General features: G+C 56.4%; 7 protein-coding genes across 7 annotated transcripts; 4 read left to right on the top strand and 3 right to left on the bottom strand.

Annotated features, from left to right (window-relative positions):
- Nucleotides 1–44: 44 nt before the first annotated feature.
- On the top strand, nucleotides 45–1338 carry FA10DRAFT_266090 (hypothetical protein). The gene is made up of 5 exons (XM_025521352.1): nucleotides 45–144; nucleotides 216–313; nucleotides 389–478; nucleotides 548–1063; nucleotides 1133–1338. Exons 1-5 carry the CDS (start codon nucleotides 82–84, stop codon nucleotides 1254–1256), a joined length of 891 nt encoding a protein of 296 aa, XP_025379503.1. The 5' UTR covers nucleotides 45–81; the 3' UTR covers nucleotides 1257–1338.
- A 147-nt stretch (nucleotides 1339–1485) lies between these two features.
- On the bottom strand, nucleotides 1486–3006 carry FA10DRAFT_278881 (hypothetical protein; the record flags this gene model as incomplete). Its single annotated transcript, XM_025523496.1, has 2 exons — nucleotides 2966–3006; nucleotides 1486–2899 (listed from the first exon to the last, which is right to left on the bottom strand). Exon 2 carries the CDS (start codon nucleotides 2896–2898, stop codon nucleotides 1486–1488), a length of 1413 nt encoding a protein of 470 aa, XP_025379502.1. The 5' UTR covers nucleotide 2899; nucleotides 2966–3006.
- A 1102-nt stretch (nucleotides 3007–4108) lies between these two features.
- On the top strand, nucleotides 4109–7052 carry FA10DRAFT_89658 (hypothetical protein). The gene is made up of 2 exons (XM_025525762.1): nucleotides 4109–5957; nucleotides 6043–7052. The coding sequence occupies exons 1-2, from the start codon at nucleotides 4221–4223 to the stop codon at nucleotides 6850–6852; spliced, it is 2547 nt and encodes an 848-aa protein (XP_025379501.1). The 5' UTR covers nucleotides 4109–4220; the 3' UTR covers nucleotides 6853–7052.
- Nucleotides 7053–8495, top strand: FA10DRAFT_89659 (hypothetical protein). Its single transcript, XM_025525763.1, has 5 exons — nucleotides 7053–7334; nucleotides 7411–7509; nucleotides 7575–7756; nucleotides 7852–8175; nucleotides 8227–8495. Exons 1-5 carry the CDS (start codon nucleotides 7252–7254, stop codon nucleotides 8262–8264), a joined length of 726 nt encoding a protein of 241 aa, XP_025379500.1. The 5' UTR covers nucleotides 7053–7251; the 3' UTR covers nucleotides 8265–8495.
- Nucleotides 8496–8559: 64 nt separating this feature from the next.
- FA10DRAFT_285178 (vacuolar protein sorting 55) lies at nucleotides 8560–9123 on the bottom strand (the record flags this gene model as incomplete). Its single annotated transcript, XM_025523970.1, has 3 exons — nucleotides 8560–8609; nucleotides 8675–8998; nucleotides 9105–9123. The coding sequence occupies 3 exons, from the start codon at nucleotides 9121–9123 to the stop codon at nucleotides 8560–8562; spliced, it is 393 nt and encodes a 130-aa protein (XP_025379499.1).
- Nucleotides 9124–9263: 140 nt separating this feature from the next.
- On the top strand, nucleotides 9264–9893 carry FA10DRAFT_266086 (hypothetical protein). Its single transcript, XM_025521351.1, has one exon. It carries the CDS (start codon nucleotides 9394–9396, stop codon nucleotides 9844–9846), a length of 453 nt encoding a protein of 150 aa, XP_025379498.1. The 5' UTR covers nucleotides 9264–9393; the 3' UTR covers nucleotides 9847–9893.
- A 163-nt stretch (nucleotides 9894–10056) lies between these two features.
- FA10DRAFT_266084 (hypothetical protein) lies at nucleotides 10057–13855 on the bottom strand. Its single transcript, XM_025521350.1, has 5 exons — nucleotides 13456–13855; nucleotides 12488–13278; nucleotides 12039–12419; nucleotides 11187–11967; nucleotides 10057–11083 (listed from the first exon to the last, which is right to left on the bottom strand). The coding sequence occupies exons 1-5, from the start codon at nucleotides 13782–13784 to the stop codon at nucleotides 10114–10116; spliced, it is 3252 nt and encodes a 1083-aa protein (XP_025379497.1). The 5' UTR covers nucleotides 13785–13855; the 3' UTR covers nucleotides 10057–10113.
- Nucleotides 13856–14204: the final 349 nt, after the last annotated feature.

The raw sequence follows: 14204 nt of genomic DNA, 5'->3' as shown, positions 1-14204 counted from the left end.
ATACGATCAGTGTGAAACACGCGCGCGTTCTTTCGCGGCTAAGTCTGAGAAATCAACGCCCGTCATTGACGATTGATGCTAATGCATCGACATGGCCGCTGCAGACACGCGCGAGCCAGGTGTGCCGTCAAAGAAGCTTGCAAGGTGTGCTTCTCGCCCTCTCTCACGGCATGGTCATGAGCTGACGGGCTGTAGACGGGCCCTTTGACCGATAGAAGACGTGCGAGGAGCTGGCCCAGAGCGCACTCGACAAGGCCAGGGGACAAAGAGCTTCGTCCGGCTCCTCTTTCATCATCGATGCTCAATCGCTGAGGTGAGTCTCTTGCGTGAATCGGTGCCCCCTAGAAAGCGACAAAAGTGATTGAAGCTGTTCCGCGCCCCAACACAGCTATCGCTTCACCTTGAGCCATGCGTCAAACCTGGCTAGTGATGCCCGCCAGGCCATCTTTAAGCTTCTCACGGCGAACATGCAGCCTCTGTAAGTCTTAATCGCAGTCAGACCCATCACACAAGTGGTCTTATGAAGGCCGGCTCATTCTTTCGCCAGTTACGGAGCCTCATCGGCGGGTTGGGACCCCATCGGAAAGGAACAAGAGCTCTTTGACGACGCCTCGCGCTTCATCTTGGTTCATCGCGCCGATTCTTCTTTTGACGACCTCGCCGCCTTTCTCATGTTTCGCTTTGACGTCGAAGAGTGTTCAGTAAATGACGAGCTCGCGAGATTTGCGTCCATCCCGCCAACTCAAAGTCCAGACGGAGGGCAAGCACGGCAAGCACGGCAAAGGCCGCCAGATGGTTGTGCTGACGAAGGTGACAAATGTTTCCGAGACAACAGCGACGATGAGAGCAACAAGGGCATAGACATGGACGCAGATGAGGATCTCGAAATTGAAGTGGCCTACCTCTATGAGGTGCAGGTCAGCGCCCGGCATCAGCGCATCGGCCTCGGTGCAAAGCTGGTCCAGGCGCTAGAAGACATGGCGGGCGAAGCAGGGATGGCAAAAGTTGTCTTGACCGTCTTTCTCGCCAACAAAGACGCCGTGTCCTTCTATAAGCGGCTGAAGTCAGTATCAGAAGCGAGCCGTGCAAGGTGGTGGCAGAGGCGCTGACGTGGCTCAGTTGCTACACACAGGTATAAGATCGATCAAATCAGCCCAAGCATCGTCCTGGGGCCCAAAGAAGCAAAGCAACAAGGCTTCGATTACCACATCATGAGCAAGTCTCTGAGAATGTCTCTTTTCGTAGCTAAGTCGTAGCCTTCGGAAAAAGACGGAAGGTGATCAGAATGACTTTTTTCAATTGAGTGGCTTGCTTGAATGGGGAGAACAAAAATGGGCCGTTGTCACAGTGGTGATGTGCTTACACGAGGTTGTTCGCCTGGGGAGAGACAAGTGGTGGAGAAGAGCGCTATGAACAAGGTCACTTTTATCAAGCGATTATGAAGTGCCAAGGCACACAGCCTTAGATTTGCCAATCGTATCCAGCTCAGCGCCTCTTTTCGCCAGGGACGACTGGATCGGGGCGCACGACGGCGCCCGCACTGGAAGGGGAAACGAAGGACGTCGTGTAGCCTTGGGCCAGCTGTGACTGGTGGCCGAGGGCGACGGTGATGTAGTCACTCCCCACAGGAGCTTCAGAAGTGCCAAGAATGTCTGTGGACCCATTGGGTGCGGGCCACTGGACAAGTTGAAAGCCCGTCGGAACAAGGTACAGAATTGGTCGCTGCTGAGGACCCAGCGGGAATGCCTGCGTCGGCACCGCAGGTTGCTGTGATCCGCATCCGCTTGTGCTGCTTGGCGACAAGGCGCAGATGATCTGAGGCTGATGAATGTGCGGCAGCTCGTGCCGATCTGACTGGTAAGTAGGACCGTAATCGATGGCGATATTTTTCGCTGGATGGGTGATGGGAAGCATTGTGGCTGCGCTTGCCTTGCTAATGGTGGGTGGGGCACGTGAAGACAGCGGAGCTGACTCTCGAGGCTGTATTGAGGTCTCGCCGATGGAGATGGTCTTCTCAGCGGGGCACGAGTCGTTCATGCTTGTCTTGTCGGCGGTGGACACGGCGAATTTGATCTCTTTCATTTCGTCACCTGCTGCGCTCGAGTCGTCCTTGTCGGCCACGGAAGCGCTGTGACGGGCATTGTTGAGATTTGAGTCTCTGACGATCTCGGTGTTGTAGCGTTGGGACTCGGCTTGGTCCAGAGGAGAGACGTTGTCATCACTCCATGGACTCGGGTCCTCGTCACCTTCTTTTCCGTATCCGCCGCTGTGGTGCTCTTGTAGGGGCTTTTCGCTGTCTTTGGGACCGTCACTCCTGATTGTGACCTTTTCATGTAGTGCCTCGTGCAATGCCTCTATCTGGTCTTGTATGTGAGGGGAGGTGTCGCGCGGGATAGGATCGTAGCCTTGCTGACGAGGAGACTGGCTTGGCGCGATAGGGGAGATGGGTGGCTCCTGATGCACTGGCGGTGGTGCTCCCCACCGCCGCATAGGTCGATCGTCTGCTCGGGTTGCATTGACATCCGAGACGTCGAGGACGCCGTAATAGCTTCTTGCTTGTGATTCTTCATCGTAACGTACCGTCACGATGGGCTGGCGAAGGAGACGGGTGTCGTCACGACCTTGGCCATTGTTGTTACCAGCGCCAAATTGGCCGTGGCTGTCGTAGCGGGCTTCGTCTATGTGGCTCAAATCTTCCTCGTGGCTGCCCTCTTGGTGATGATGCTTGTTACCGCCAATTCCGTCATACTGATCGCAGTCGCCTTCTGTGCGCTGATCGTGCTCAGAGGCACTCACGGGTGCCAGGCGATGGGAGGAAATGTGGTCCTTGGATGGCCCTGAAGAGTCGTTTCCTGCGTGCGGCTCGACGGGGTCATCATCCCATCCATGATCGTCCATTCTGCAACGAAAATGTATATTGAGACGCCTTGGATCTGAGAGACGTCGTCCTTCTATGCAGTCTCACAATGTACTTTTGGTCGTTGGTCTTGTTCAGTCGGAAGGAGCAGAGCTGGAACGAAGAAGGCGGCGACGTTGTCAAGGGACTAATAGCTGAGGGACGTTGCTGAGAGGTCCGAAAGGGAAGAGACTAATTCGCCAACTGGCTCTGGTCGGGCTAAGGAACGCTATTTGTACTGTATCGTACTACTGTACATTTCAGGGTCAGGGCAAGAGGAAGCGGACGGACAGCGGCGTCACCTCGCTTAGAACATGCTGTCGTATTGGGCTAGAGGTGGAAGGCAGAGTAATGGCATTAGGAATACAAATGGTACACTGCCAGTAGTAGTACTATTGCTGCTGCTGCCGCCGCCGCCGCCGCTGCAGCTGCTGCTATCATTACCATTGCGTGCTAGGTACTGCTCCTGTTACTCGAGAGTAGTAATGACTATATATGTTCTGATGTGTAGCGACGGACCGCAAGCGCTCATTAGGCGCTCAGTCTACAGCCTTGCTTGCTCTCCGCAGCACGCACTCGGAGCCAGCTATTACTCAGCACGTACTGCTACTGTACTGCTGCTAGAGTGCTTTTGAGTACCGCACCAATGTCTGCATTGCTGCGACAACGACGATGACGACGACGGCGACCACAACCACTCAAGGCTCTATCACCACTATGTCTCGTCCCGGCCTAGCGATGCTGGACAAGGCCGTCGCCTGTGTTCGAGTACTTCTGTTCACTCGCTCTCGTGGCCGCTCTGTCTGCGTCGTCATTGTCTCCGGACCGGGAACGGGACGCGCTGTGCTTCTCTAAAAACAAAGACCTCTCGATATATCCCTCGATCTATCCTAATCTGACAATGTTCAATATTATATTTCCACAGTCTAGGCACCGGTGCCGAAGCCACGACAAGCAGTGTGGAAGCGGCCGTGTGTGCGTGCCAGCTGCTTTGCTTCACGTACCAAGCACGAACGACGCGGCCTAGCATCGCATATGCTCTGCTGGACGGACACCACCTGGCTTGGCGCGCAAGGAAGAAAGCCTTGGCTCAGAACTAAATCGCAGACTTATTGTCGGCTTTCTTTTCTATCTGATGATAAGTTTGCCCACGCCTCGCCCTCCACTCCGCAAGCGGCGTGCTCGTAACGTTCACTTTTCTTCCTCACCGACGCTCGATAATATCCACGTTCCGTACAGCCGGCCACCAACGGAGCGAGTCGCCCCCCCCCCCTGATTCGGCTTTGGCTCATCAAACTCACTCACCACGCCTGAGCAACACCCCATGGCTGTCTCTCTGGTCGTCGACGACACGAGCTTGGTGCTGCTGCTTGCAATCATTGTCCTGCTCTCGGCTTCCATTTGGATCAGCCGCGCCTACCAGCCTCTCATTCACCCTCTGATCCTCTCGAGGCAAGCCGATGTCTCGCAGGTCCGGCACAAGGGCCAATCTGCCATCTACCGCAATGCCAACGCTCCTGTCGGCTTTGAGCTTGCCGCCCGGCCGAGGCGGGGAATCAACGACGTAAGAGACATTGTCCAGCAGGGAATCGCCAGCCAGCACTGGTCCTTTGACGCACCGCGGCGCCTGTACGGTCAGACGAGGAGCAACGCCGACTTTGTTCGCGAGTCGACATCATTTGGACAGGGACTGGCCGCCCTTGCCGGCCTCGCTTCCACCTCGAACCTGTGCCTGGCTGTATGCGTCGAGAGGGACTCGCTGCAGAGCCTCGAGGCTGTCCTGTCGGGCTGCCTCCAGGATGTCCAGGGCCAGAGATACATTCCCATCGTCGTTGCTCCTGCCTATGCGTCGCACGACGAGGCGCCCAGCAACCTGCCGGCCTCGTCTTCTGCCACGGCCCTCTCGGCCATCTTCACCACCCGATCTGCCTTGGAAAGGGCTCTCGATCTGGCCCTCGTCGACCCTTCGACAATCGTCGTTGTGCCCGGCGCAGACGATGTAGTAGAAGCGCGCAAGTTGACCAACAATAGCGTCGTCGCCTTCGCAGATGTTCTTGCCGCCGCCGCCGCCGCCGCCGCCACCCATTCATCGAAGCAGGGCGAGCACATGGACAAGGACACCAGCGGAGAGCAGGACTCGGTGCAGTCCATCTACTGGACTGGCAAGATGGCCGGCTGGATCGAAGTCACTCACAGCAGCCTGCTCTCTGGCCTCACTGCCCAGCTTGGCTTCTACCCCGCCGATGCCATCCCTACTTTTCACTCCCACGTCTTTGTTGAGCAGCCGTCCTCTCTCGACGACCCTGCCTCGCTCCGCCTGGGCGCCGCCTCGACGCCTGCCGGTCTCGCATTGGCACTCGTCACTCTCTACACGGGTGCTTCGCTCACAGTCGGCCTCCTCACTTCGAGTCTGTCGGACCGCAGCCCGCTGGCGAGCGAGCAGGTGCTGCAGGCCAAGCCGGACATGATCTACGCCTCACCCACGGGAGCTTCTGCCCTGGCCGCGGTCCTGTCGAAGGCGACAAGACGCAGCTCCCTGTCCCGTGCTGCCATTCACGCCAAGCTGGCCGCCCTCCGTCACGGTGCTCTCTCCAACGATGGCCTCGGAGACCGCCTCGTGTTTGCAAAATCGAGGGAGCAGGCTGGATGCAGCCAGCTCAAGTCGCTCATCATCGTCGGCGAAGGGCCCGTGGTGCCGCAGGCACTCCTCGACAATCTGCGTCTCCAGCTCGGTTGCCCCGTCATGCAGTCTTACCTGCCCCTTGGCCACCTACTCGTACACGGATCCCACATCACCGCCGGTGTCAGGCCACAAGATCCTTTGAACAGAGTCGCTGCCCTCACTGCTCCCATCGCGACGACCCATGCCCTCGATCTGCAGGCCTTTGCCAGCGATGATCGTCACCGTCCCTTGCCTGCTCACTCCGGTCCACCCAGCGTCGCCCTCGAGGTCAAGCTCGTCGAGACGGCAAAGGCAAAGAGCTTGCGAGTCGTCTCCGACGTCGGTTCTTCCAACGCCGCTGGAACACATGCTGGCCAAGCCCAAGACCCAGTGGGAGAGGTGCGTTGCCATTCTGGACTACCCGTGTGGTCCCTTTCTTGACGTCGCATTCTCTCCTCTGATTTTTTCCAATTTTCCATGACAGATCTTCGTCCGTGGCCCCTGTCTGACAGGGCACACAGATGCCTCCTCCTGGTGCGCCACTGGCGACGTTGGAACATTTCGGTCCAACGGTACCCTTGTCGTCCTGCGCAACATCGCCGCCTCTGAGATGGTGGATGTACCCGCGTTCTCTGCCAAACAATCGCCAGCCAAGAGGGCCGCGCGAACAACTCCTCATGCCCTCACGACCCTCATGACGGCCCTCTGTCTCTTCTTGTCCTGTGTTGGAACCGTTGCTGCCCTCGCTCCTTCCAGTCGATCGCTTCACGCAAAGAGGGACGGGGCAAGCCCGAATGATACTCTTGTTGACACTGCCATCATGGGCATGCTCTCGAGCCAGCGAGCCTCATGGGAGCATGGTGTCGCCCAAACTGCGCTGTTGGAGATGCGAGCGGGCCAGTGGAGCGTCTTTGCAGGAGGCGACAACGGCGCACCGTACCGGCCTGGCCAGCTCCGACCTCAAGCTGCGGGCCTCTCGCCTTTGATCGTCAGCATGAGCTACAACTCCGTCCGCGCCCAAGACCGTCTCGGCAAGCTCTGTGCGCGCGTCACAGGCGACGAGAATGCCACCGAAGGCTCAGCGCTGGACCCCGCGTCGTGCGGTGATGGTGTCCTCATGGCTGCCTTTGCCAGCGGCGAGATCAGCGAGACGACGGCCGCCGCGCAGGGTTTCTGGATCAGCGCAGCAAGCAACATGCTCGATTATCTGCTCTACAACGCTCCCAAAGCTCCGAATGGCGCCATCTCACATCGATCAACGGGAGTCGTCTACTGGAGTGGTGAGTTTTGGTGAGCGCAGAGATGCCTTCCTCTGCCCTGCTCCGGAGCAAGACAATCTCCGGCCTTGGCAAACACAGTCTCATCAGAGGATCAAATGGCACTATAAAGAAGAAAAGTCTTTGCGAGAATGAGAATCGTTTCGACTTTGTGGATCGTGATGCGCGGGTGATCACAAGTGGTGCTGTGGTGATGCTGACTATCACAATCTCCTCTTTTTCGTCCTCCTATCTTTTCTTTCTCACTCTTCCGAACGCCCTCGCACTCACTCACCTCTTCCAAACGCTCCCTCGCCTCTCGCTCCGCTCCTCGACTCGACGACGACGACTCGATCCGGCTTCATCTCGACTCCACGACCCATCCTCGGCTCCATCGTCTGTCTGCCTTGCTGCCCTTGGAAAAAGATGGCATCTTTATGGGCCCTCCTTTCCTGGCCCTGTATGGACTCATGACAAACAATCAGACGCTTCTCCAGATGGCTTTCGACCAGTGCAGACTGTGAGGTCGTTGCGTCTCTCTTGACTACGCTGAGTCGCGGTGTGCTGAACCGATATCCTCACTACCGACCGAACAGGTATCGCGATGCGCTCCGCATCCCATCTGGCGATGCCCAGGGCTTGCTTCGGCACATCGTCAACGCAACCGGAACTGAGGGTAACGACCCAGGTGCTTGGTAAGTCCAAGAAGCCTCCCTCTTGATTGCCCCACTCTCCTCTCCATTCACACAACACCCAACAGGCTGACAGGGCTAGGATGGGCGAGCGCTGGCATGCTCCGCGTCCTTGCCACCATCACGCAATCCTCCTTCAATACGCAAATGGCAGACCAAACGGCCAACCTCGTCTCGTGGGTAGAGGAGATTCTCGACGGTGCTTACAAGTTTGCCAACCCGCTGATGCGCAACTACGTCAATGACTCCGGTGAGTTGATTGGCCCTTCACCATCATGCGACCTCGGTGATTAGGGTGTTGCGTGGAAACGAGACACCGACTCTTATTCTGGCTGCAACCCACAGATGCTTTCTACGACATTGCCGGTTCGTCGCTGGTGGCTTACAGCACTTATCGGCTTGCCAGTATCGCACCTGACTCTGGCGCAACCGCGCATGTAGCAGGGGCAGAGGCAATCTACAACACCGTCAAGAGCCAGCTCTCGCCTTTTGGCTTCTTCACGCCACCTTTGCAAGTCGTTGATGCTCTCTCTTTCACCTCTCCTGGCGATACTTCGCCAGAGTCGCTCGCTTTTGTCGTCCTGCTCGAGGCGGCAAGGAGGGACCACGATCAGAAGAACGTGACGAGCTTGCGTGGTCCATCGTCTGCGTCGACGTCGAGCAAGGATGGCGCGGTTGCCAAGGAGCAACGTCTGCACCTCGTTCTGACGGGAACCGCGCTGGCGTCGGTGGTCTCATTGCTCGTGTCGCTGCTGTGAGATCCACTCGAACTCGATCCGTCCCCGTTCAAGCCAATGCCCCCCTGCCCTCGCCTTTGCTTTCATCCTGCTCTTTGCCTTTCGCTGTATGAATACAACTTCCCTACTCCTACCCCTCAACACTTTCCTCACCCTCGGGACTCTGTATACATCTTCATACAGGCTGTATTAGCTAGGACAATACATCCTAATGGATTCGATTTTGCACCCCCGTTACCTCGCACTGAGCTGCCCTCGTAGTCTCCTGTACGTTGCTGTTAGTTGCTCATTCATATCGCCTCAAGCTGTGGTGAGCCTAGAAGAGGTCATCGCCCGAGTCGCTGAAGAAGCCCGAGTATGTCAAGACTATTATCCGTCGCTGCATGAGCACAAAGGTCGCGACTGTCTCGAGGGGGTGCACGGCCACTTACTGGTCCCATAGACGAGAGCCCCGCCAACGATACTCATGAGCCCCGCCGTCTCATGGATTACGCCCGCATGGGCCAGGGTGATGGGAAGGGCGAAGCCCATGACGACGGTACCGCTCGTGAGCCAGTTGCCAAAGTCAACATAGGCGCTGTTGTAGTCTGCGCTAAAGTCATCTTGGCCTGCGCACCGAGTGCAGAGAGCGTTGGGCAGAGGAGCAAAGACGAAGGTGAGAGCGACAAGGAGAGGAAGCCAATTGGCGAAGAGGGCGCACGAGAGGATGACGAGGAGGAACCCGAGGGCAAGGACGAAAGAAAGAAGAATGATAGCTAAGCAGGGGAAGAGTAGGGTGGGTGGTGAAAAGGGGGGGGGGGGGGTGCGCGGCTCGTCAGCTCCCTTACGGCGCTGTTGGCAGGAGAAGCGGACTCGGCTCACTTTTGAGCCCTGCAGCCATCTTGAAATCGTACCGCCAAGGGCAAGTGGCCGGCTTAGCCAGTCAGAAGCAGCGAGGAGTATGGCGGCAGCGAGGCGCGGCGATTGGGGTGGATGGAGGTGAGCTCAACTTAGACCAAAAGAAGAAGTTGATAAGAAACTGTGGAGATGAGCGAGGGCCCTTCACAACGCACGCGTCGCCCGCCACTTTCCTTCTGGCTCTTCGTCAGTCCACACAGCCAGAGCAGGAGATCTCCGATACATTCCTACGGTGCTCGTGGACGCCTCTCAGATGCAGCAGATGCCTACCACAGATGTTGCTCGACCGATAGCTCCCAACGCATCCCATTCGTTCTATCGAGCTCACAATCAATACATCTTCACGCTCCAACTAGAATTTCTCTCGTCGCTCGCTTCGCCTTCATACCTGACACATCTATCCCGTACGCCGTGTCCGTCGACTAACGACCTGCTCCCTCTCACGTCCAGCCCGGTTTTTCTTCGGTACGTCGCTCACCTTCTCGCTGTATGGCGCGACGACGAGCGCCTGGCCAAGTTTGTGAGGCATCCGCACTGCTTCTTATTTGCCGAGGCACTCGTAAAGAGCAAGTTCTTTCGTGACGTCGTTGTCAGGGACGAAGGATGGGAGGCCAAAGCCAGCATGGAAATGGTCAAGGCCTGGGCTAAGGGCACTGAGCCTGCCTCGAGGGAGGAAGAAAGCAACGAAGCACAGCGGGAGACCTGAGGGAGACAATGTGAACGGATCTCCGACGCCAAGAAAACTGCTCCAAGCTGAGCATGGCAACAGCGAAAGAGAACAAAGAGGAGAAGCTCCTGACATACATTTCCAGCACATCATGGTCAGTTCTTCATGTCAGCTGAGCTCTTGTGGGGAGAACTGAATTGGGAATTCTGTGCCCGTATTCCTCTGCAGTACTTGTACAGGTCTCCCCATTCGGTCAAAATCGTTTTTTTTTCTCATTTGATCAAGCCTCTCTAAGAGACACGACAATTACGGTAGCGTGACCGTGACTTGCCTGACATCGACATCGTCAACATCTACAGAAATGATCGTGGCGTTGATGGTTGCATCGAAATCCCATCTGGCCGAGTCATCGGTGGATGGAGACGGGGGAGCACCTTTGGCAACACCGATGGACAAGCCCTTCTGGGCACGTTCGGCCTCGTCGACCTCGTGCCAGACGTATAGTGTCAACTTGTCTCCGATGTCTGCTTTTGTCCTTTGCAGATCGTACTTGGAATGGACAAGCGTCAGGGTGATGGTCCGGACGTCTCCTGTACGCTGCTGTTCGACACGAATGTGTCGATAATCGGACTTGGCCTCTGACTCCCTATCGAGATCAAACTGAGGCAGATGGGATGGAGCAGATGCCCTCGAGATGCCATCGTCGAGATACATGTCGTAAGACGTCTTGGGCCTGCCATCGCTGATCGGGTAGCAATGGAGCGTGATGGGATTTGGCCGGAGCTGGCGCACATAGCTCTCGATCTGGATTGTGGGGATTATCGCGCCCTCGCGCACAAAGGTGGGAAGGAGATAGGGAAGGTGACCGACGTCGCCAAGGACGTACCGGTCGATGCTGGTAATGTACTCAAAGACTTGGCCTCCGGGCCGAGCACCGGACAAAGGAGCCCAGTTGCTTGTCAGGGGACCAAGATCGCCGCTAGACAAGAGGTGAAGGTTGAAGTCAAAGTAGCGGCTCGAGCGAGGCAAGTATACGTCAAAGTCCGACTTGGCAAAGGTGGCCAGCTCTTGCTGCGAATGGACGACGGGTGCGACGAAGAGATCGTTTCCGATGACGAACTGCTCTGAGAGGAAATTCTGGTGGTCATTGCACAGGCTCAGATCCCAAGGATCCGTAGCGAGCATGGAGCGCGCGATGGGCTTCCCATCGAAGAGGCTTCCAAAGAGCTGGTCGTAAAGGAGCTGCATGAGAGTGTAACGAAGCGTAATAAAGTAGCTTTGTCGACGTTGTGTAGCGTCAGTGGCTCTGCCTCTTCGGGATTGGGGCGAACGTGAGGGTGAAAACGCCCTCGCAAGAAGATTGTGGATGATTCACTCACCGACATATGGGCAGTACGGCTCGGTAGAGAGGCGCCTGATCGCCCATGTTCGCGGCGTACTCGTAGTACCCGTACGGTTCCTGGAACAGCTTTGCGCCCGGCTTGCCCATGTAGTGATTTCTAAACCATGGAAGAAGGGAATTGGCCAAGGTCCATCGGATCAGAAGCTGAGGGTCGGCCCACTGCGAAGTCCACGGGAATCTCTCGAAGCCGCCGACGTCTGCCCCCGCCAGAATCGTACCGCCAATGCCACAGCTGAGAACCTGTTGAAGCATGATTCTCAAAAAGTCCCACGAAGATGTCGTGTCGCCCGTCCAGAGGGCCGCAAAGCGGTGCGCGCCTGTGAAAGAACCTCTGCCGACGATGAAGTTTCGCAGGTCCCGCCGGCTCGATTGGCGCTGAAGGCCGTGATATGTGGCCTTATGGAGATTGTAGGAGTACAGGTTCTGGATCTTGACGGCCGCCGAGAGTATACCCTCCTGTTGACGACCGCTGGTGGAATCGTCCGAGAGCAAGAGTCGAAAGGGAAAAGACTTCATGTCGCCAGCACCCGTTCGGATGCACGGCGTCGTCATATCTTGCCAGACCATTTCCAGGCCGTCATCAAGTAGATCCTTGTATTGACGCCCCCACCAGTCGCGCACGGCCTTGCGTCCAAAATCTGGATAGACGCCATCCGTGCCGAGATTTTCGCCGTAACTGACGCCGCCTCGAAAGGCCGAAGCCCCATCGTTGTAGTTGTCGATCGATGCAGGAGCCCACTTGTGTTCTTGACCTCCTTCTGGTACGAGGCAAGTTGTTTGCTTCAGCTCGTGCATTCTGCAAATCCCAGCCATGTGAGGACCAACTCACCCCAGTAGGCGTAGACGGGCGGATTGCTGGGAGCATTCCATCGATGGTCTTTAACGAAGACGTTGAGCTTGAGGCCCTCATCGAGGGTTCGATATTGCTGTCGCGCTTGGCTCCCGTTCTCCCAATAATTCCTCTTGTCATTGTCCACCGAGGCGATTACAGGCGTGATGTTGGTGCTGCACTTGACCCCGAGACTCTTGAGATGAGTGAACATGCCCTTGGCGTCTTTGAATTTGCCATTGGGACCCTGATCCATCGTGAAGGTTCTGTAATGATCTTGCAGATCAACGTCGATGTGTGCCCCATCAAGGGGAATGCCGTACCGACGGTGTTTTTCGACAGCGTCGATGACTTTCTGACGGGTGTCCCAGCCGTAGCAGCCTGTGTCAAAGTTGCTTGAGCGCTTGCGGAGTGTGATCGCGTGATTGTCAGAGACTCAGTGCACGCACCCTGATGGTAGCCCAGAACATATCTGGGAAAGAGCTTTGTCCGTCCCACGGTGCTTGCGTGCGCGAAGCAGGCACCTGCTAAGTCATCAGCGCAATTGATATGAACTTCGAGGTCTCCAAATCGGCTTCCAACACGTTGTACAGCCGCGTGTTTCGTCGCAACATCGACGAGAATCTGAGAATAGTCGTCAACAAAGGTGCCCACGGCCGACTTGTACCCTGCGACGCCATCGACCTCGACCCAGAAAGGGTCGCTATGGTACATGGGCTCGCGAGGATCAATGGCCTGCTGGCCATACACGGCAGAGTAGCCCATATTGTCGTAGTTGAAGTTATTGAGCATCTGTTTTTCCTTGAAGAGCGACAGACCACCCTGCTCTCCATAGCCCAAAGATTTGCCGCGCTTTGTCACGCCAAAGCATACAGCATAGTTTCCCTCGGGATCCTTGCGAGCCAAGAGTGGCGGGACCGTCGACCCATCGGTGGCCGATGTCGTAGACCAGACGCAGGCCCACTTGGACGCTCCTTGCGTCTGACCAGGCGCCACGTTCTGCCCCACATTCCGCCATGCCTCGAGCGAGAAGTCAGCCAAGCGAACAATAATCTTCATCGTTTCTAGTCCGTCTCTTCGTACGCTCCATTCGAAGCGAGCGTCGTCATGGTCCTGTGCGAGGTCTTGACCGACAGCAGTGAGCTTGTAATCTTCATCTTGTTGCAACCTCGCACGAAGTTCTCCCAGGCTGTCCATGACGATCGAGGGTGAGAGCCTCATGCTGTACTGCGAGGCTTTCCTGGAGATGATGGAGGAAGAAGAAGAAGAAGAAGAAGAAGAAGAAGAAGAAGAAGAAGAAGAAGAAGAAGAAGAGGAGGAGGAGGAGGAGGAGGAGGAGGAGGAGGAGAAAGTGCCACATTCTTGTCAGCACCAAGGAAAAGAGCTGATAGCAAGAGGTGACCGAGAGCACACCCACGTCTTGGCGGGACCCCAACGGATGCGAAAGGTGTCGAATCGAATGAGCTCGATGAGGAGTAAGCTCGTGTCCGTCAGCGTCACCTCGAGCGTTAGGGCATCGTCTGGCGAGACCTGAACACCCTTTAAGGGTCCTGTGACGGGCGAGTAAGGGGCCATCATCCCGTCGAAGTAGGGTGTCGACTGGTCGACATGGCTCGGATCCGGCACGGTATCGAAGCCTGCAAAGAAGTCCTCGACCTTCCAGAATTTGTATATGGCCCCGTCCTCTTCATAGCCAACTCTCGTCGGCTGCTCCAGCGAGTCAGGCAGAAACACACGACCACTCATCCTTCTGTGAGTGTATTGTCGCTGACAAGAGCGACGGACAGACACACGTAGCTGTCTTGCCCCCACTCTTCTTTATATGCTGTATCATCACCAGCTCTTGCCTCGTTCTTCCGTCGGATTACTCCACAGCGGCCTTTTGCAGGTGAGCTGTATTATTGTGTGGCTTTGGACCGATCATTATTCCTACGATGCACTTGTAGACACTTGCTACAACTCCGACCTACTACTCTTAGTCAACTACTACACTAGCTACTAATTTTCTGAGTGAACATGCAGTGAGAACCATCCCGAACGCAAGACAAAAAAAAGCCTCCTAACTCTAATTCTCCCGTCATGCGTCCTCATCGGTCCGAAGCGCCATCATTTTGACCGTTGCGCTCTGCTTTCCTTTTTCGGCCAACATTCGGATCCGCTGGTGGC

Source organism: Acaromyces ingoldii (assembly GCF_003144295.1).
Source record: "Acaromyces ingoldii strain MCA 4198 unplaced genomic scaffold FA10scaffold_2, whole genome shotgun sequence".
In the NCBI taxonomy this organism is placed as follows: Eukaryota; Fungi; Basidiomycota; class Exobasidiomycetes; order Exobasidiales; family Cryptobasidiaceae; genus Acaromyces; species Acaromyces ingoldii.
Note: the sequence above shows the minus strand (reverse complement) of the source record. Positions and strands in the feature narration are given on the sequence as shown.